The sequence below is a fragment of the Coregonus lavaretus genome, assembly GCF_964263955.1.
Source record: "Coregonus lavaretus genome assembly, chromosome: 29".
In the NCBI taxonomy this organism is placed as follows: Eukaryota; Metazoa; Chordata; class Actinopteri; order Salmoniformes; family Salmonidae; genus Coregonus; species Coregonus lavaretus.
Window position 1 is genome coordinate 36,681,318 of NC_140016.1, and position 20,997 is coordinate 36,702,314.

The 20,997-nt window shown below is 44.7% G+C and overlaps 1 protein-coding gene across 1 annotated transcript in view; it reads right to left on the reverse strand.

Annotated features, from left to right (window-relative positions):
• LOC311104872 (ATP-binding cassette sub-family C member 5-like) overlaps positions 1-19,949 on the reverse strand; it is a 41,162-nt gene extending 21,213 nt beyond the window's left edge. The window contains exons 1-16 of the mRNA XM_084146836.1: positions 19,657-19,949; positions 16,470-16,673; positions 15,771-15,926; positions 13,370-13,517; positions 11,440-11,673; positions 10,777-10,950; positions 9,582-9,729; positions 7,704-7,852; positions 7,395-7,502; positions 6,861-7,217; positions 2,359-2,430; positions 2,006-2,130; positions 1,700-1,772; positions 1,189-1,392; positions 635-760; positions 40-151 (exon numbers count right to left, since the gene is read on the reverse strand). Of these exons, the coding sequence (XP_084002962.1) occupies positions 40-151; positions 635-760; positions 1,189-1,392; positions 1,700-1,772; positions 2,006-2,130; positions 2,359-2,430; positions 6,861-7,217; positions 7,395-7,502; positions 7,704-7,852; positions 9,582-9,729; positions 10,777-10,950; positions 11,440-11,673; positions 13,370-13,517; positions 15,771-15,926; positions 16,470-16,663 (2,380 nt within the window). The 5' untranslated portion in view covers positions 16,664-16,673; positions 19,657-19,949. The remainder of the gene's footprint in view (positions 1-39; positions 152-634; positions 761-1,188; positions 1,393-1,699; positions 1,773-2,005; positions 2,131-2,358; positions 2,431-6,860; positions 7,218-7,394; positions 7,503-7,703; positions 7,853-9,581; positions 9,730-10,776; positions 10,951-11,439; positions 11,674-13,369; positions 13,518-15,770; positions 15,927-16,469; positions 16,674-19,656) is intronic.
• Positions 19,950-20,997: the final 1,048 nt, after the last annotated feature.

Below are 20,997 nucleotides of genomic sequence, written 5' to 3' on the forward strand. Positions count from 1 at the left end.
AACTGTTTTGGAAGGAACACATTAACACATTCTATCCACCTTTCTTTTTCTCCATCGGAGGTCTGACGACTTTGGCTACAGTCGCGGTGGACTCAACCTTTTCCTCTCCCTCCTTCTTCTCCTTATTCTTCAGGTTCTTTTTCACCAGGTTCTAGGAAAGAAAGCCAGAGAAAGCTACAGCATAAGACCCCACAAATTACGGCCAAGCCATAACAATGGCCAGTAAGTAATTTAAACAGATATTGGTGACAGGGTCTTTAGCGGTGCGACACCGGTAAATCAATGCACGCATAAATAATGAAAGGCCTTGTATGCGCTATCATTTTCCAGCCACCCGCTTGGCTTCTCCTGCCTCATGAATTATGCAGGATGGACGTGCAATGTTATTGTGTAAAGAGTGATGACAAAGGTGTTTTTACATAAAGGAGAGCTGGAGCTGGACTAGCCTGGTCCCAGATCAGTTTGTGCTGTCTTGTCAACTCATGCCAATGCATGACAATGACCATAGAAGTTGGCAAGACTAGCCTGGTCCCAGATCTGTTTGCAAGACAGCATAAACAGATCTTGGACCAGGCTAAAGTAAAACAGCACAAACACATATGTGACCAGGCATGCGCTCCGTAGTTGGCATTACCTCACGCTGTACACTGTTTAAGAGGGTGGCGTAGTCACGGTCTCTGCCCATGAGCTGGGTGTGGGTGCCATGCTCTGCAATCTGCCCGTCCTTCATCAGAATCACGTCGTCACACTCTGCCAGGTACTGAGAGAGGGTCAACACCAGTGATATATGTGATTCTCCTGATGCAGGATCCTGGGATATAGTATGCTCCTCTATATTTCGATATGGCTCCCTTTCCTCTGCTTTATCTATTCGGGCCAAATTCTTGACATCCTTAACTTAGACATTATACATTCATGTCAATGAGAGATTTGTGTGAAAGCTCAAGTTGCACAATGATCACTGACCTACTGTATCTATATAGGAGAAAGCAAAGCCTAGATAGGGTTTCTCTAATTTCCTTTCACTAGTAGTCCTTTTCAGATTAAGCATTCCATTTCAGATCATGAATGCATTGTACAGGAGTAAGAAAACCATTTCCGATCATTTCGTCATAGTACACAAGTCACTTATTTGCTGCAAATCGTTTTGTATCTCACATCATTCAGATAATCAGAAGCTCATTTTACCTGAAGCTGGTGTGTGACAAAGATGATGGTCTTGCCCTTGGACACTGTGCGGATGGCGTTGTGGAAGAGCTGAGAGCCCACGTGGGCGTCCACAGCACTAAGAGGGTCATCTAAGAGCAGGATGGGTCGCTCGCTGTACAGGGCACGTGCCAGGCTCACCCGCTGGCGTTGCCCGCCACTCAGGTTGGCACCCCTCTCCCCTATCTAGAGTGAGAACATTGAGACAATGTTGACTAAATGTATTAAGGAATATATCTCAATACAAGGGCATCATAGGCCAGATAAGATAAGGACATAAAGATAGTTACATAACACTTAATAATTAATAATACTACAGTGCACCCCAAAGCATTCCATCTATAAATGCATGTACTACTTACTAGCCTGTTACATAGTTATTCCACTTTCTGCTACTTTCGTATACTGTAAGGTCAATGTATTGTACAGTGTGGCCAGAGTTCATATTGAGAGGATATCCAACAGAGAGATGTAATAGAGGTCTGATACATACCTCAGTCATATCCCCATAGGGCAGCTCTGTCAGATCAGGGGTCAAGCAGCAGGCATCGAGCACAGAATTATACCTAATAAGGAAACACAGCCAAGGACATGGGTTAACATGAGAGGGAAACACAGTCATGGTCCAGAGAAATTAGTAAGCCATGAGTTAGAAATGCCTTTGGACCTTGTCAATGTGAAACTATCAAACTATGACATCCAAATGTGGTTTGTCATGGACTACAGATGAAAATGAGCCATCTAGCTAAATCCAGCACTATTATCCCTCAGAATTGTCTGAGTTGTCAATCAATCTTACTTGTCTTCATCGTATTCTTTTCCGAACAGGATGTTCTCTCTCAGTGAGTCGTTGAGGATCCAGGCCTGTTGAGCTACATAGGCAAAGCCGCCACTGGCCGCCACGTTGCCCTCCAGCAGGGTCATCTGTTGAACACCAGGGATAAGACTCATGTTAAAACATACTAGAGGTAAAGCTGACCTGGGCCAAAAGTCAAATGCTTTCACTAGAGGGAAATACTTGAGCTGCGTTTGACTTCATTTGCCCAGTACAATGGAACCAATGGAATAGTCCCAAAAGTGCAAATTTCAGGCTTATTCAAACACACCTCAGTAAACTGGTGATATTTGAAGGCCAATGATCTAGATCCTCACCTGTCCCAGTAGAGCGGACAGAAGCGAGCTCTTTCCGCTCCCCACACCTCCACAGATTCCTACCAGCGTCCCCTGCAGATCAGAATGATACCAGTGATGTATTAGTATGGATTTGTACTTGAAATGCACTCAGTGTTGTGGTACAACCTTGACTCTCTCTAATTGTCTATTCTTTCAGCCATTCTCATTTTTCATGAATTGCACTACTATAATTGAAAGTGCCTGTAGGCTCAAATCAAATCAAATTTTATTTGCCACATGCGCCGAATACAACAGGTGTAGACATTACAGTGAAATGCTTACTTACAAGCCCTTAACTAACAATGCAGTTTAAGAAAAAAATACAAATAGCAAATAATTAAAGAGCAGCAGTAAAATAAAATAACAGTAGGGAGGTTATATACAGGGGGTACCGGTACAGAGTCAATGTGCGGGGGCACCAGTTAGTCGAGGTAATTGAAGTAATATGTACATGTGGGTGGCGTTAAAGTGACTATGCATAAATAATAATAAATAGAGTAGCAGCAGCGTAAAAGAGTGGGTTGGGGGGGGGGGGGCAATGCAAATAGTCCGGGTAGCCATGATTAGCTGTTCAGGAGTCTTATGGCTTGGGGGTAGAAGCTGTCAAGATGCCTTTTGGACCTAGACTTGGCGCTCCGGTACCGCTTGCCGTGCGGTAGCAGAGAGAACAGTCTATGACTAGGGTGGCTGGAGTCTTTGACAATTTTGAGGGCCTTCCTCTGACACCGCCTGGTATAGAGGTCCTGGATGGCAGGAAGCTTGGCCCCAGTGATGTACTGGGCCGTACGCACTACCCTCTGTAGTGCCTTGCGGTCAGAGGCCGAGCAGTTGACATACCAGGCAGTGATGAAACCAGTCAGGTGCTCTCGATGGTGCAGCTGTATAACTTTTTGAGGATCTGAGGACCCATGCCAAATCTTTATCGTGCCCTCTTCATGACTGTCTTGGTGTTGGACCATGATAGTTTGTTGGTGATGTGGACACCAAGGAACTTGAAGCTCTCAACCTGTTCCACTACAGCCCCGTCGATGAGAATGGGGGCGTGCTCAGTCCTCTTTTTTTTCCTGTAGTCCACAATCATCTCCTTTGTCTTGATCACATTGAGGGAGAGGTTGTTATCCTGGCACCACACGGCCAGGTCTCTGACCTCCTCCCTATAGGCTGTCTCATCGTTGTCGGTGATCAGGCCTATCACTGTTGTGTCGTCGGCAAACTTAATGATGGTGTTGGAGTCGTGCCTGGACATGCAGTCATGGGTGAACAGGGAGTACAGGAGGGGACTGAGCACGCACCCCTGAGGGGCCCCTGTGTTGAGGATCAGCGTGGCAGATGTGTTGTTACCTACCCTTACCACCTGGGGCGGCCCGTCAGGAAGTCCAGGATCCAGTTGCAGAGGGAGGTGTTTAGTCCCAGGGTCCTTAGCTTATTGATGAGCTTTGAGGGCACTATGGCGTTGAACGCTGAGCTGTAGTCAATGAATAGCATTCTCATGTAGGTGTTCCTCTTGTCCAGGTGGGAAAGGGCAGTGTAGAGTGCAATAGAGATTGCATCATCTGTGGATCTGTTGGGGCGGTATGCAAATTGGAGTGGGTCTAGGGTTTCTGGGATAATGGTGTTGATGTGAGCCATGACCAGCCTTTCAAAGCACTTCATGGCTACAAACGTGAGTGCTACGGGACAAATGTCATTTAGGCAGGTAATCTTAGTGTTCTTGGGCACAGGGACTATGGTGGTCTGCTTGAAACATGTTGCTATTACAGACTCAGTCAGGGACATGTTGAAAATGTCAGTGAAGACACTTGCCAGTTGGTCAGCGCATGCTCGGAGTACACGTCCTGGTAATCTGTCTGCGGCCTTGTGAATGTTGACCTGCTTAAAGGTCTTACTCACATCGGCTACAGAGAGCTCATCACATAGTCATCCGGAACAGCTGATGCTCTCATGCATGCTTCAGTGTTACTTGCCTCGAAGCGAGCATAGAAGTGATTTAGCTCGTCTGGTAGGCTTGTGTCACTGGGCGGCTTGTGGCTGTGCTTCCTTTTGTAGTCTGTAATAGTTTTCAAGCCCTGACACATCCGACGAGCGTCAGAGCCGGTGTAGTACGATTCAATCTTAGTCCTGTATTGACTCTTTGCCTGTTTGATGGTTCGTCAGAGGGCATAGCGGGTTTTCTTATAAGCGTCCGGGTTAGAGTCCCGCTCCTTGAAAGCGGCAGCTCTACCCTTTAGCTCAGTGCGGATGTTGCCTGTAATCCATGGCTTCTGGTTGGGGTATGTACATACGGTCACTGTGGGGACGACGTCATCGATGCACTTATTGATGAAGCCAGTGACTGATGTGTTGTACTCCTCAATGCTATCAAAAGAATCCCGGAACATATTCCAGCCTGTGCTAGCAAAACAGTCATGTAGCTTAGCATCTGTGTCATCTGACCACTTGCTTATTAACCAAGTCACTGGTGCTTCCTGCTTTAGTTTTTGCTTATAAGCAGGAATCAGGAGGATAGAGTTATGGTCAGATTTGCCAAATGGAGGGCGAGGGAGAGCTTTGTACGCGTTTCTGTGTTTGGAGTAAAGGGGGTCTAGAGTTTTTTTCCCTCTGGTTGCACATTTAACATGCTGGTAGAAATCAGGTAGAACGGATTTAAGTTTCCCTGCATTAAAGTCCCCGGCCACTAGGAGCGCTGCCTCTGGATGAGCGTTTTCCTGTTTACTTATAGCCTTATACAGCTCATTGAGTGCAATCTTAGTGCCTGCATCGGTTTTGTGGTGGTAAATAGACAGCTACGAAAAATATAGATGAAAACTCTCTTGGTAAATAGTGTGGTCTACAGCTTATCATGAGATACTCTACCTCAGGCGAGCAGAACCTCGAGACTTCCTTAGTATTAGATTTTATGCACCAGCTGTTGTTTACAAATATACACAGACTGCCACCCATTGTCTTACCGGAGTCAGCTGTTCTATCCTGCCGATGTAGCGTATATCCTGCCAGCTTTATGTTATCCATGTCGTCGTTCAGCCACGACTCGATGAAACATAAGAAATTACAGTTTTTAATGTCCCGTTGGTAGGATAACCGTAATCTTAGGTCATCATATTTATTTTCAAATGATTGAACATTGGCTAATAGGATTAATGGAAGAGGCAGTTTACTCGCTCGCCATCGGATCCTTACAAGGCACCCCGACCTACGTCCACGATATCTCCGTCTCTTTCTCACGCGAATGACGGGGATTTGGGCCTTGTCGGGTGTCTACAGGATATCCTTCGCGTCCGACTCGTTGAAGAAAAAATCTTCGTCCAATACGAGGTGAGTAATCACTGTCCTGATATCCAGAAACTCTTTTTGGTCATAAGAGACGGTGGCAGAAACATTATGTACAGAATAAATTACAAATTAACACGAAAAAACACACATATTAGTACAACTGGTTAGAGGGCTGTAAAACGGCTGCCATCTTCTTCGGCGCCATTAATCCATTTATCTGTCCAGTGCCAGTGACTCGATCCTTTAGAGTGTGTGTGTGTGTGTTTGTGCATGCGTGTGCATGTGTGCATGCGTACACTACCATTCAAAAGTTTGGGGTCACTTAGAAATGTCCTTGCTTTCGAAAGAAAAGCAATTTATTTGTCCATTAAAATAACATAAAATTGACCAGAAATACAGTGTAGACATTGTTAATGTTATAAATGGCTACTATAGCTGGAAACGGCTGATTTTTTATGGAATATCTACATAGGCGTACAGAGGTCCATTATCAGCAACCATCAGTCCTGTGTTCCAATGGCACGTTGTGTTTGCTAATCCAAGTTTATAATTTTAAAAGGCTAATTGATCATTAGAAAACCATTTTGCAATTATGTTAGCACAGCTGAAAACGGTTGTGCTGATTAAAGAAGCAATAAAACTGGCCTTCTTGAGACTAGTTGAGTATCTGGAGCGTCAGCAATTGTGGGTTCGATTACAGGCTCAAAATGGCCAGAAACAAATAACTTTCTTCTGAAACTCGTCAGTCTATTCTTGTTCTGAGAAATGAAGGCTATTCCATGCGTGAAATTGCCAAGAAACTGAAGATCTCGTACAACGCTGTGTACTACTCTCTTCACAGAACAGCGCAAACTGGCTCTAACCAGAATAGAAAGAGGAGTGGGAGGCCCCAGTGCACAACTGAGCAAGATGACAAATACATTAGAGTGTCTAGTTTGAGAAACAGGCGCCTCACAGGTCCTCAACTGGCAGCTTCATTAAATAGTACCCGCAAAACACCAGTCTCAACGTCAACAGTGAAGAGGCGACTCCGGGATGCTGACCTTCTAGGCAGAGTTGCAAAGAAAAAGCCTTTATCTCAGTTTGTCCATCTTAATCTTTTATTTTTATTGGCCAGTCTGAGAGGAGTGCTTTTCTTTCGAAAACAAGGACATTTCTAAGTGACCCCAAACTTTTGAACGGTAGTGTATATTTGTAAATGAGACGTTTACCTTCTTGATGCACAGATCGATGCGATGCAGGGTCTTGTGCAGCGGCGGGCGGATGGTGGAGCTCTGGGTGGAGGAGATGGTGCTCTGGGGGCTCTCCTGTTCCATGTGGGTGAGGAGATTTTGTCCATTGGGACCCTCGTTGTTCCCCTTACCCTCCTCTGCAATGATATACAGGCTCAGTTTCTCCTTGCGCAGCACACGTCGCATCCCGCCTCTTTTCTTCTTGGGGACAGTGATGGCTTTGGCGGGAGCTTTGGCCTTCTCCCAAGCCAACGTGGCGTCACGGAACTCCACGGAATTCATAGGGTTGTCCGTTTTGGCCATTACAACCTCTCGGTCCTCCATCAAAAAGAGTCTCTGTTGACACAGATATGATAAGATGGACATTGAATATTTGCATGAGGAGATTATTAATTAATATGTCCATTTTTAAGTGTTGTGCTGACAACAGTCCTTGCTGACTGAATGCTAGTTGACTTAGTCCCACAATCATTCCCAATTTTTGTACAACGATCTCATCTGTATTTCTTCTACCTGAAATCGGTTGACTGCCACAGAACCCTCTGATAAAGCTCTTACAGCCAAGGGCGTGACCTTGAGGGCAAAGGTCATTGAGTTGAAGACTGCAACAACGGTGAAGGCCTGAAGGGAGCAACAGAGGGAGGAGGGGTCAAGTAGAGTTAATTTGGTGAAATTCCATCTCTTTAAAAGCTACCGGGAGCTTTCTATGGATTTTATACAAACACAAACATTAACAAAAGCTACCGGTAAAGGCTAAGAAAAGAGCACTCGATTCCTGAAAAAGCACTTGATTCTTTAAAAGCTAGTGACAGAGGGGCTTACCTGGGCTGCAGTGAGGTCATAACCCAAGGCCATGTGTAGCGTGAATGTGCAGACACTGGAAATCACCACGACTATGGGAGCCACGCCCACTGTGAGGCTCTGAACATAACCAGCCCTCTCCAATATCCCCCTCTCCTCTGATCGCACCTCTGGGACAGACAGACAGACAGACAGACAGACAGACAGACAGACAGACAGACAGACAGACAGACAGACAGACAGACAGACAGACAGACAGACAGACAGACAGACAGACAGAGCGTGTGAGAGCGAGAGAGAGCACAGACAGAAAACAGACAATGTGCTCGTCTTGTATTACCACTGGTGAGTCTTTCAGGAACTTAGTCTGGCACTGTATATTTTGTATTCATCCCCAAACAACATTAGACAGACACTTCCAGACATGGATAGAAATAAAAGAGACAAGTTGGGCCTCGCAGCCATAAACGGTATAAAATTGACTTTTAAAATTGTGGGCCATTGGCAGCTGTCTAAGTCAAGTGCCCATCTTGCCCTCCTTGTGTTCATGTTTGTGTACATCTCCCAAATGTATGTGCAGGCTGCTTCATTCAACAGTCCATTCAGTGCACTCTGGCTACAAGACAAGGTTAATTTTTTTCTCACACAGCTAAGGCTACTAACATGACTCCACTCCTCCTAACACATTTCATATTTTTCTCCAGGGACTCACTGCAGTGTTGTTAGATTTACTCCTACTTAGTTAACACATTACAATTGCATTGCCTTTGTAGAAACTGCTACAAAGGCAATGCATATTGATATCAGCAGGTGTAATATGGCTGTCAATGAACAATAACACTAATGAAGAGAACGATATCACAATTCTTGATATTAAACACCCGATATCCCTTAAGATGAACGTCCAATTAATTATCATAATAATAGGTATTATTATTATTTTTATCATCCAAACGATGGGCTGATATGAGGATATGAGTCCCACCTGTCTAATTACAGTCATGATTAAAAGCACCAAATGCTTCTTATCCACAATGTAGAGCCTCATGAGAAATGCCCCCCTCTAACTCTTCAATCTCCTCTAAGTGGAACAACCCTCTGCAGGTCTTTAGGTATCAAAGAGCTTTACCGGGAGCTTTCTCCTGAGTGGCGCAGTGGTCTAACTGTGCCACTAGAGATCCTGGTTCGAATCCAGGCTCTGTCGCAGCCGGCCGCGACCGGGAGACTCATGGGCGGCGCACAATTGGCCCAGCGTCGTCCAGGGTAGGGGAGGGAATGGCCGGCAGGGATGTAGCGTAGTTGATAGAGCATGACGTTTGCAACGCCAGGGTTGTGGGTTCGATTCCCACGGGGGGCCAGTATAAAAAATATATATATGTATTCACTAACTGTAAGTCGCTCTGGATAAGAGCGTCTGCTAAATGACTAAAATGTAAATGTCTTTAAACACTTTTCTAATTAACCTTCGGGCGCAGGGATCCAATCAGGGCTTGCGTAATGCGGAAGGACAGGGAGGGAATCTAAGCCAATGGAATCTAATGGGAACGGAGTTGCCGGGTCAATTCCGGGGATGAGTCTAATTTGAATTGATGATTGGAGGATTTGAACTAATGTGTTTCAGGTAATGGGTTGAATTTCTTGGACTGACTGGAATTGAAATAGAATTGGCCTAACCGAGAGGAAAATGTCAATATTAGTCAAATTAAGGAAGTGGCACATTCTCAGTTGGAAATAATTCCCTTAACCCAGATGCAAAACAGGAAGTGAGTCATGTATTATGATTTTTGCTGAGTCACTGTGTCATAAAAATGATGACTCGGGCCTTGTGTTTTTCCTGACCAAGTGACCTGACCAAAAAATACAAGCCGTGTGTGTGTTCGCGTGCAACCAGTCACTCACTGTGAATGTTCTGAGCGAAAGCGTTTTCCCAGCAGTACATCTTGATGAACTTGATACAGCCAAGGATCTCGTTCATGAGCCTCACGCGCCGGTCAGTCACTACCACGCACTTCTTACGGAAATACGCTGTGAGACGCGATGCCAGCATCTTTCCCGGATGGGGAGAAGAAAGAAAAGAAGGAACAGAGGAGAAATGTGTGTGACAGTTGGGGGAAATGAAAGCAGACACAGTCTATGTCCCAAATAGCACCTTATTCCCTTTTTATTTATTTTTATTTTACCTTTATTTAACTAGGCAAGTCAGTTAAGAACAAATTCTTATTTACAATGACGGCCTACACCGGCCAAACCCGGACGCTGGGCCAATTGTGCGCCGCCCTATGGGACTCCCAATCACAGCCGGTTGTGATACAGCCTGGAATCGAACCAGGGGATCTGTCGTGACGCCTCTAGCACTGAGATGCAGTGCCTTAGACCGCTGCGCCACTCGGGAGCCCGAGTGCAGAATCCCTTGGGCCCTGGTCAAAAGTAGTGCACTGTATAGGGAATAGGGTACCATTTGGGATGCAGACACAGCCATATTGCATCAGCTGTACGTCAGGGTTACTGCAGGGAACAGGCTATAAACGGCTTCCATATCAATACTAAGGTCCCCAACAGGCAGGCTTCAGACTGAAGCTAATGAATCTCTAAGAGGAACAACACTAAAGTCGACAGGAGATTGGCAGGCTGGCAGGTGGAGAGTTTTGGGGAAGGAGTTTTGGGGAAGTTAAGGGGAACAAACAGGTTGTGTTGTGAAGTGAAGGACTTTCACTTTAGTTCTTACAGTTATGGGAAAATATGATTCTGTTTATGACTAATACTATAAACAGGAAAGACAATTCATGAATTACCAAGTGCTGAGAGTGAGATAACTTCAGTGTAATCACGCTCCAAGTAACATTTGTGGGGACACTGCTGACAAAATAATGGTGTTTACCTTTTTAGTGGACAAAATGTTCAGTAACTAAACCTTATACATAAGCTACAACTGTATGAAGCTAAGGTAGCACTAAGATGCCTCTGAGTTAAATAAACAGTGTCAGAGGAGAGTGGCGTGTGTAACTTTCCTTTCGATATCCGTTCAGATTTTTTTTATTAGTCAGCACTTTCATATGGTGTGCATTCCTTTGTTAGTATGTGGAGGACTTCCTACCATAGCAGGGTAGAAGAAGACGAAGATGGCTGATCCAACCAATGCAGTGGGTCCCAGGAAGTAAGTGGTGTAGGACAGACCCAGGATACCCACAAGTGGGCCACCGGCCAGCAGACAGCCCACTGAGACTGCCTCGTATACCCGCTGGCCATCGCTGGAGCAGATGTTGATCAGCTGTAGGTATGGACATTGACACAGAATAATAGAGGACACATTGAAACAGACCATTTACTTCACAAAGACATAGTCAGTCAAAGAAGAGAACGAAATTAACCCAAAGAAAGCTGAAATGCTGCAATGAGAATAAGCTGACATTTGACTTGACCCCAAACTATTTCAACAGTAGTGCATGGCTTTGAAAAAGGACAAAAGGCTGAGACGTTGGCACAATACAAAATTATACTTTGCACGAGTGCAGTGGGTGGGAGTTTTTTTCATTGTTATGTTTGTTTCATGAAACTGATCCAATGAAACTATTTGTTATCTGAGACACACCTGCAATGTAACCACTAGAAGTGCAAGTGCATTTCACTTTCAGAACTGAAGGTATCACACAAACACCCTAGCCTGTTCCCAGATCTGTTTGGGACCAGGCATGGCAATGAACAGAGATGTTGGCTATACAGCACAAACTGATCTGGGACCAGGCTAACAAACACTCACCTCTCCAGCACTGATGTCTTTGGTGCTGCGAAGGCGGAGTATCTTGTGAAAGGCGAATGTGAGCGCTGCACCCCGGAGGCGAGTGGCGGTGCGGTAATTGACGGCCCACATGAGTGCCAGCGACCAGGAGCGCATCAGCTCCATCAAGAAGATCCCCGCCACCAGGGAGAGGCCGTAGGGCAGCCAGCTCTCCGCACTCTGAGAATACTCCAGCAGGGCACGGACCAGGAGTGCCTGGGAATGGGAATACCGGTGAAGGTGGGACAGGGGGGTTAAGAAAGGAGGAAGAGAGGGAGGAAGAGAGAGAGGAAGAGAGGGAGGAAGAGAGGGAGGAAGAGAGGGAGGAAGAGAGGGAGGAAAAGAGGGAGGAAGAGGGAGAGGAAGAGGGAGAGGAAGAGAGGGAGGAAGAGAGAGAGGAAGAGGGAGAGGAAGAGAGAGAGGAAGAGAGGGAGGAAAAGAGGGAGGAAGAGGGAGAGGAAGAGGAAGAGAGAGAGGAAGAGAGAGAGGAAGAGAAGGAGGAAGAGAGAGAGGAAGAGAGGGAGGAAGAGAGGGAGAGGAAGAGAGAGAGGAAGAGAGAGAGGAAGAGAGGGAGGAAGAGGGGGAGGAAGAGAAGGAGGAAGAGAAGGAGGAAGAGAGGGAGGAAGAGAGGGAGAGGAAGAGAGAGAGGAAGAGAGAGAGGAAGAGAGAGAGGAAGAGAGAGAGGAAGAGAAGGAGGAAGAGAGGGAGGAAGAGGGAGAGGAAGAGAGGGAGGAAGAGGGAGAGGAAGAGAGAGAGGAAGAGAGAGAGGAAGAGAGGGAGGAAGAGAAGGAGGAAGAGAGAGAGGAAGAGAGGGAGGAAGAGAGGGAGAGGAAGAGAGAGAGGAAGAGAGAGAGGAAGAGGGAGAGGAAGAGAGAGAGGAAGAGAAGGAGGAAGAGAGGGAGGAAGAGGGAGAGGAAGAGAGGGAGAGGAAGAGAGAGAGGAAGAGAGAGAGGAAGAGAGAGAGGAAGAGAGGGAGGAAGAGGGGGAGGAAGAGGGGGAGGAAGAGAAGGAGGAAGAGAAGGAGGAAGAGAGGGAGGAAGAGAGAAAGAGTTAGCATTTCGAGCAGAAGACAAAAATGTAGGAGGATATCAGAGGTAGAGTGAACTGGAGACTTTATAAGGTGCATTCTATAGTGCGTACTATAGTCCAATCTATGCCAAATACATCTATACAGTAGGCCTACAGAGCACCCAGACAGGAATGTTAGACAAATGAGTAATTGTGTAACTAGTAAATCCAGTTAACTCTATTATGGGAATGAGGAAAGCTGCTAGCACGTATCACGCCACACGTAGCCCTAGCATGACATCCAAATAAAAAGCTAGAGGTGGTGGAAACAATACAGCCACTCAATAATATCGCATTTCGGGAACTCCAAACTTAATTGCCTTTCATCTGAAATGTAATTTAATATGGCTGTAATAAGCGCCCGCATTGTACTGCAATGTACTGTACTGTCAGCACTTTTCCGTTTCACTGCTGTTCGAGGCTAATTTGGGGTATTTTAGATAGGAGGAGGGAGAAAATTAAGCCCAAAGTGTGGCAGTTGGAAAATAACTGCATATTTCTGGGCCATAGTGCGACCATGGTACACACTGGCTAATCTGGAGGATTAATATGGGTCTCACCATCTAAAGCTTTGTAATCTTCTGGTATGTTTTCATTTACATTTTCAGACTAGCGTGAAATGGGATAGTGCTTTTATTTTTTATACACTCGGACAGAGCCAGTGTACTTCCCAAATGGCACCCTATTCCCTGCAGAGTGCACTACTTAGTCCTATGGGCCCTGGTCAAAAGTAGTGCACTACATTGGGAATAGGGCTGAGCCAGTATGCAGACCGAATGAGGACTGCCAATGTTAGCTGAATCAGCAGAAAAAAATAAAGAAAGCAGATTTGGAGTGTACTTACGGGCCCCACAAAGCCGGTGACCATGGTGATGAGGAGGGAGAAGATGGCGACCAGCATGCGGGTCTGGCAGAACCTCCAGAAGACACGGGACAGGGATGCCTCTTCTTTCCCCTTCTGTTTCAGCTCATCATGCCATAGGCTCTCCAGTCTGACCGTAGGGTAAGAGTAAGAGTGAGAGTGAGCGAGAGAGAGAGGTTAAGATGGACTGAAGAAACTTGAGACCACTGACTCAGCAATAGTTTCTCTTGATCACAGATCTAGAATCAGATTAGCATTTACCCAGTCCTAGCCTTTTCCTACTGACAAAAACACCCAACCCTGTATCAATGGTTAGGGAAAACGTATGCCTACTCTGCATAATCATAATACATTCACATTAGCTGCTTGAACTAATCCATGTCAGCGTATTGTCAACCAAGGTTTACAATGATGAAGGAAGTCAATGGTAGACCTATATCTTTCCAAATTAGTATGCACTACGCAGACATATAGTAGGTGAGGTGATAGATCAGCTAATATTAAGATGGTGATTGAAATTAGCATTTTTGGAGGACAAATTATAATCTTGGAAAAATGCACATTTCATACCAGTATTTTACACTAAATTAGACTCTTTATGTGGAAAACCCTCGCCAAAGACCTGCCGATCCCTTAATCTTTATTTTTTTATTTTAAAGCGACTAAGATTTTTTCCTTGTAATGAAAAGCACTACATAAAATAAATCCATTATTGTTATTAAAAAACGTTGTGGGTCAGCTTAATTACAGTAACAGGCAACGAGCCCAATGGGAGGTGTGAATGGATGGTGCGTAGGATAATATCCGTGTGAGCAATACACGCCAACATGCTAAATATGTGCTAATGCACACATTCCCCATGAAGATGGAAAAAGGCCTTATTGACTAAATGGTTCACTCCTAATGGCTTGAAAAAGAGAGGGAAGGAGCAGCTGCCGCAACTAATTTATGTCTTAATGGGTTTATTAAAAACGTTTCAGAGATATAAAGTGCATTAACCCAAGCACGTTCTCCCGCGTGCTAATTCACATTTACCTACGAGCTGAGTGAGAAGTTACAATTAACACAATTAAGCTGTCTTTGCAGAGCGAGTTTTGTAGGAAATGATACATTCAATGTTTAGTATAAATAATATAGCTCCTTTGGAGTTTTTGGTTTGAAGTGAAATCAATGGTCTCTACACCAAGCAGTTTAATTTAGAGAGAAGCCTATCAATCCTGTAAAAGGCCCCAAAAGATAGTGAGTCTACAAGCAAATGAAATCCAGTTCACTGTCTGTAAGGTTGAAAAGAGTCGTCTAGTAGTAGTGCACATAAAGCAACTATAAAACAACTATAAAAACACTTTCACTTAATAATACTCAAACTAATAAAAAAAAATTATATAAACATAGTGCTGCAAATGTGGCCTAATTGCCACATTTTATACCGGCTAGCCTAACAAAAAACAAATGTGGTGACTGAATGAAGCTAGAGGATAGCCTGCTGGCGTTTCATTAATAGCACCTTCTTTTAGCAAGTGTCAACTCGCCCAGAGGGCTCTCTGGCTCCTCTCCCATCCCCCTCTCTGTGGGAGTTGCATTGCATAACTGTTCTAGGCATGTAAACACGAAGTTAAACCCTCCACTCTACCTCTTCTTTTCAGACGCAGCACACGCATACAATGCATGTGGCCGTTTTCAGGGCCACGTTTGGCCCCAGGCCAGCGACACACTTTTTATGCGTCCCTCCCCTATAGCATGTAATAGGCCTAGCTCACAGGAATTTCTGCTTTTGATCAAGATGTGGAAGTCGTGAAAAATGTGAGCCACAAATGCTCCACCAGTTAATATGTCCTTCTTTTGTTCATTCATTTGTTCATTCATTCCATCCATCTACTCATGAATAATAACAGTTGTGTCGCCAGTCAAAGAGACAGTTAATCAGAGACACGGAGAGACAGGCTGTCCCGAGGCGAGGATGAGGGTTAATGACATAACCGCTCTCTCTGTAGGCAGCACTGAGCAGAGCTAGTCCCGGCTAACTCTCTAAAAACACCTTCCAAATCTCTATGGAGATAGGATGTTCATCAATCAGTCAATCAACCCCTGTGGAGGGTGACTCTGGGAAATCAATGGAATACCACATGCGGCAACTGCGGAGGTCCACTCTGAGATGACCCACAATGCACCTGGCTGGTAAACCTTGGCCTGCACTTCTGTTTTCTAGGCCTACCGTCTGTGTTTGTTCAATGTTTTTTTAACATTGGTTGGTTTAACTTGCAAAGGGACAGGAAAAGTGATGAATTGAATGTTTGTTGAAGGGGAAAACAATCACCCTGTTGAACCTATGTAGAGTCAATGGACAGTAGGGTGCTTGGGGATTGATGTTTGACAATAGCCTCACCTGTGGCAGTTGAATTCAGAGGCCTCGTGGCAGGACAGGCCCCATACATCGTCTATGGAGAGGCTGGATGTCTTGTGGGCCCTCAGAGCGAGCGGGGTGAGCCAGTGCAGAGTCATGAAGGAGAAGAGACCAGCGTTGTCGACTGGGTGCTGGTGCCTGCGAGAAAGACAGTGAAAATCTAGGCATCATCTGGGTGTTAGGTGGAGAGAGAGAGAGAGAGAGAGAGAGAGAGAGAGAGAGAGAGAGAGAGGAGAGAGAGAGAGAGAGACAGCAATAACATAATAAAGAGGCCCTGAGCCTTCACTTTGACCCGGCGAAGTGGAAAGATGAATCATGAACAACCGTTGTTTGAACAGCAGTTTGCAGGCACTTCATAGAAATCTTGGGGAGCAGCGAAAAAAAGTTCCAGGGCAGTTTATCAGTCCGCGTGCATTCAAACGCAGAGCCCTCTGTTTGCATTCAAACGCAGAGCCCTCTGTTAGCGATTCCCTTATCATGGCATCCTGCTGCTCTCTCCATCGAAACAGGAACACTATGGTTGAGTCCTAAATGGCACCCTATTCCCTTCATAGTGCACTAATTTTGACCAGGACTAATAGGGCTCTGGTCAAAAGCAGTGCACACTCGGTCTCTTTAGTGTCAACATTGCAGGATTTCAGATTAGGGGCTGAGTAAAGTCCCTAAAAAGAGGGCGCTTACTTGTGTGTTATCCTGAAGGGCTTCAGTATCTGCAGGCTGTGACGGTAGCGGCCAGCTCTCCGCCTGGGACTGGTCCACGCCATCACCTCCCTCTGGCCTTCCTCTTCATCAGGGTCAGGTAAGGTTGGAGTTGCGGGGGAGGTCAGGGGCAAGCCTTCCACCCGGCCAGCTGCCTCTAGGGCATCAGGGAACATGGCTGCCCTTCTATAGAGGGGACAGGCAAACACAAAGGTTTGTTGACATGTAAAAGTGTTCGAACTGGACCTTTCTGTGGGGAACGAGGGTTGGAGTTGAATTATGGTAATAATAATTTATTACATTTGTAAAGCGCTTTTCATTATACAGAACAATCTCATAAAAACATGATTTAAGAAAATAAAGAATTGACAACTAGACAGGGCAACTGACACAAAGAACATAGCTGACGCTTCAAGGCACAAGGACACCAAGGAGCACAGCTATCAACAGAAAGCCTTCCTAACGAGAAAGGTCATTAGGCCCATTTTAAAGGAACCCATAGTCTGTGCTGCTTTCAGGTGGTCCGGGAGGGCATTCCAGAGGCTGGGGGGCGGTCGAGCTGAAAGGAGCAGAAGTTGGTCCTGGGGGCTTGGAGGAGCAAGCCATCACTTGACCTGAGGGTGTGTGTGGGGTTATGGAGGGAGAGCAGTTATTTTAGATAAGGAAGGGCATTGCCATGAATACACTGGAAAGTCAGCAGGAGGGTTTTGAATTCAATCCAGAATGAGACGGGGAGCCAGAGCAGAGATGCCAGGATGGGGGTGAAGTGATGGTGCTTCCTCACTCTCATCAGGATCCTGGCAGCGCTGTTCTGGATGTACTGGAGCTTCTGGAGACTCCTGCCAGGGATCCCAATGAAGAGTGCGTTGCAGTAGTCCAGCCTTGAGGAGATAAAGACATGGACGAGCTTCTCTGCATCAGACTGAGTGAGTGTGGGACAGTGTTTGGCAATGTTCTTGAGGTGATAGAATGACGCTTTACACAGTTGTTTGATGTGGCTGTCAAAGGTCAGGGAGGAATCAAGCTTTACACCCAGATTGGAAACGGAGGGGGAGAGAGGGATGTTCTGTCCTGCAATGGTGAGGTGTGTTATTGGTGAGTGCTGGACCTGATGAGGGGTGTCAACAAGTAGGGCCTCGATTTTGCTGCTGTCACGTTTTTTTTTACATGTGCAGAGACACTTGATGGCCTAAGTTTCTGAGTGCAGTGGTTTCAAGCACTTTAGAGTTGAAAAGTCCTCAAATTCATGAATTTCAGTTCAATCTCTAAATTGAACTTGAATTGACCCCCAACCTTTGTCTGTTTATCTGTCTGTCTGTCTGTCTGTCTATTGCCCTACCACCTCCCTCTGAGCCCAATTAGAGAAGCCTCTGTTTTGCTGACTCACCGGTGGAGACCCGGTGTGACTGAAAAGCACTTTGCTCAGAGGTAGTGTCCCACACAGCCCTCAGGCACAAATATAAAGTGTTTATCTGTTTAAAAATGGCCTGCTAACAGCTTTATGGGCTCGGGAGGCATTAAGAGGTGCAAGGATATTTGAGCCGCTAGTGCGTCCGCACATTGTCACTGATCCTTCAATGGCAAAGCTCCATGATAAGGTCACTCAGACTTGGCGTGTGTTGCAGATAGACCTGGGAATGTGGCCAGCAGCGACTGAGACGAAAGGTTTATTTCTGATAGCCAAGAGGGTTGAGGGACATAATGTTTTATTATTGACACACACATGTTGTCAGGAAATTTTTGGAAGGAAAATAGGACATAGGCCTACACCCAACTGGCCACACACACGCAGCAAAGTAGCACATTGCAAGAGTCAGTTACAGTGCTATGGGAACCAAGGTAAAGTTAAGCTTGACATGTGCATCAGAAAGATAACAACACATGCGCTGAAAACGTAGCACTGTTCAAGTGTCAGTACTGTGAGAACTGCAGTGAAGTGAGACGTTTCACTTCACATTCTGGAGAAAGATCCACTTCCACCTTTATCATGTGAAGTTTGTCACCAGGCTGATAACTTTGCAGAACCAGCTGCTACTGCAGAGACCAGGCCAAAACAATTCCAAAATAGAGGCCCTGTCAATGAAACAGCCCCTGGACTGCACTGCCCAAACCTGTTGAGATCAATTGTATGATTTCCTAATGTCAACTCAGCCTGGTCTCATACACTAGACGTAACATAGTAAATGTATTTGTATGATATTATACATTTGATATGGACCATAAGACAGATTGTTACTTAAGGCAAAAACGAAAGTAGGGTATTTGGTCGGGGTGGGCGTATAACGCAAACTTCTAGCAATCTAAAGGTTGCGAGTTCGAATCTCATAACGGACAACTTTAGCAACTTTTCAACTACTTACTACTTTTTAGCTACTTTGCAACTACTTAGCATGTTAGCTAACCCTTCCCCTAACCTTAACCCTAACCTTAACCCTAACTTCTAGCCTAGCTAACATTAGCCAGCTAGCTAACGTTAGCGACCTAGCTAAAATTCGTAACATATCATACATGTTGCAAATTCGTAACATATACTATATTTTGCAAATTCATAACATATAATACAAATTGTAATTCGTAACATATCATACGACATGAGTGATGGACAGCCACAAATGAATACAAACCATGCGAAATGTAACATATCATACTAAATGGAGTATCTCGGATTTACTACAGAAGAATACGAAATGCTCTGAGACCAGGTTGGTCAACTCAGTCCTGACTCTTTCTACTGCAGGGCTAACTGTGGGATGGGTAAGTGCATGAACTCAATAGTCCACTGAAAACATGAACTCAACAAACGATAAAAAGGCAACAAAATAGATATGGTATTAGACCAAAGCTGGTTAATATTAACTTAATAACATTCATTTTAGATATTACTTTCAACTGACCGAAGTTAAAAGAGGGTGACCTGAGCATAAGCAAACATAAATGTTTGTTTACCCTACATTCTGACATCTTTGTTTGCTGATAGTGTCAAGTCCAAAGAAATGGCCGGTCATACAGTACAAAAGCTTTTTTTTTTTGTCTGGAAAAATAATAATGTATTGATATAATTTTATAAAATGTGATATAATTTTTTAACAACCACAATCACCATCATCATCTCCAGTGAAACATTGTAAAACGTTTTCAACATCTACATTACAGGCTGTAAGAAACTTACATGTGCAAGTCCGCAGTCTTCGTCTCTGTTTGAGTTGTGAGCAGCTCTCAAATATTATGTTTATGAATAATGTTTTAGGTGTGGGTCATTGGGTTTGATAGATACAACTTTCGAAGGTGGCATCAAATGTTATTTTAGTGCACATATGGACACATCTTCTGCGCAACGCCAACGCTTGATAAAGTACATAAGCAACACTTCTATAACGTCAACTGTAAAATAATTTAAGGCGAAGTCCCAAATAATGTTTCTTGCGAGTTTTGTTCGTCCGGATCTCGCTGATGAGTTCTGAACTCGGCTGTTCTTCCACTCCGTGCATACGGAATTCCCTATATCCACCTGACGTCATGACTGCGCAACCAACAGTAGCCTTGCTTGCATCGTCGCCGTAGCAACGTGAATGGTGGCGATAAGAAAGGCACATGGTAATCTCCGACAGGGCGCGCCACCAGATTAGGCGTCTCCGAGCTACACAGTAGCTATACAGTATATTTGGCTATAAAGGTAAATAAGACAACAGTCCAGCCAAGGCCAGGGAGCTGAGTTGTGTCCACTTTGACAGTTAGTTGGGTGGGATGCATGTGATTGTTTATTTTTTTTTATTTTTTATTTTTTTTGGGGGGGGGGGGGGGGGGGTAGATTAGCTTTAATATTGCAGAAATATTGTAACTTCCATCAATGTAATTGTCTGCATCACTTCCAATCCCCCATATGTTTTTTTTCTTCTTGCAAATATATATATACAATTTATATGGGATGGCTGTCAATCCTTTGGTCCTTAAATGAAACTGGTATACTTTTTTATTTAGCACAATTTTCTTTAACCAATTATGCTCTTTAATGCAAGGCCGACAGACAAGTTCCTTACTTTTTCCCCCTTCCACTTTCCTCTTCCATTTTTTGCGGTAATGCTGCAATTATATGATTGTAATTTTGGGTAGAGCAGACATTTCCATATGTTTTTGTTAGCTGCATGTGCGACATAACTCCACCAGTCCTACCTATGATATAATTTACGAAGATTATACCTTTTGAAAACATTTTTTCTTTAATCAATTAGTATATTTGAGTTTAACCACAATATTTGTTGCATTATTTGTTCTGTAGTTTCTGGAGGATTACATTGAAATTGCAACCAACTTTCTATGGCTTGTTTTAGAAATAGTGGTATTTGGGAGATTATTTCCTTTTTAAGTAACTGAAGGTGAGAAGTTGTAATCTGAATAAAGGGGAAAAGGCCATTCTTGAACATTGGGTGAGGCAATTTTACTAATTTGCTAGAGAACCAGTTCGGATTTAAGTGTAACTTTTGTATGACTGAAGCTTTTAGTGATAGGTCTA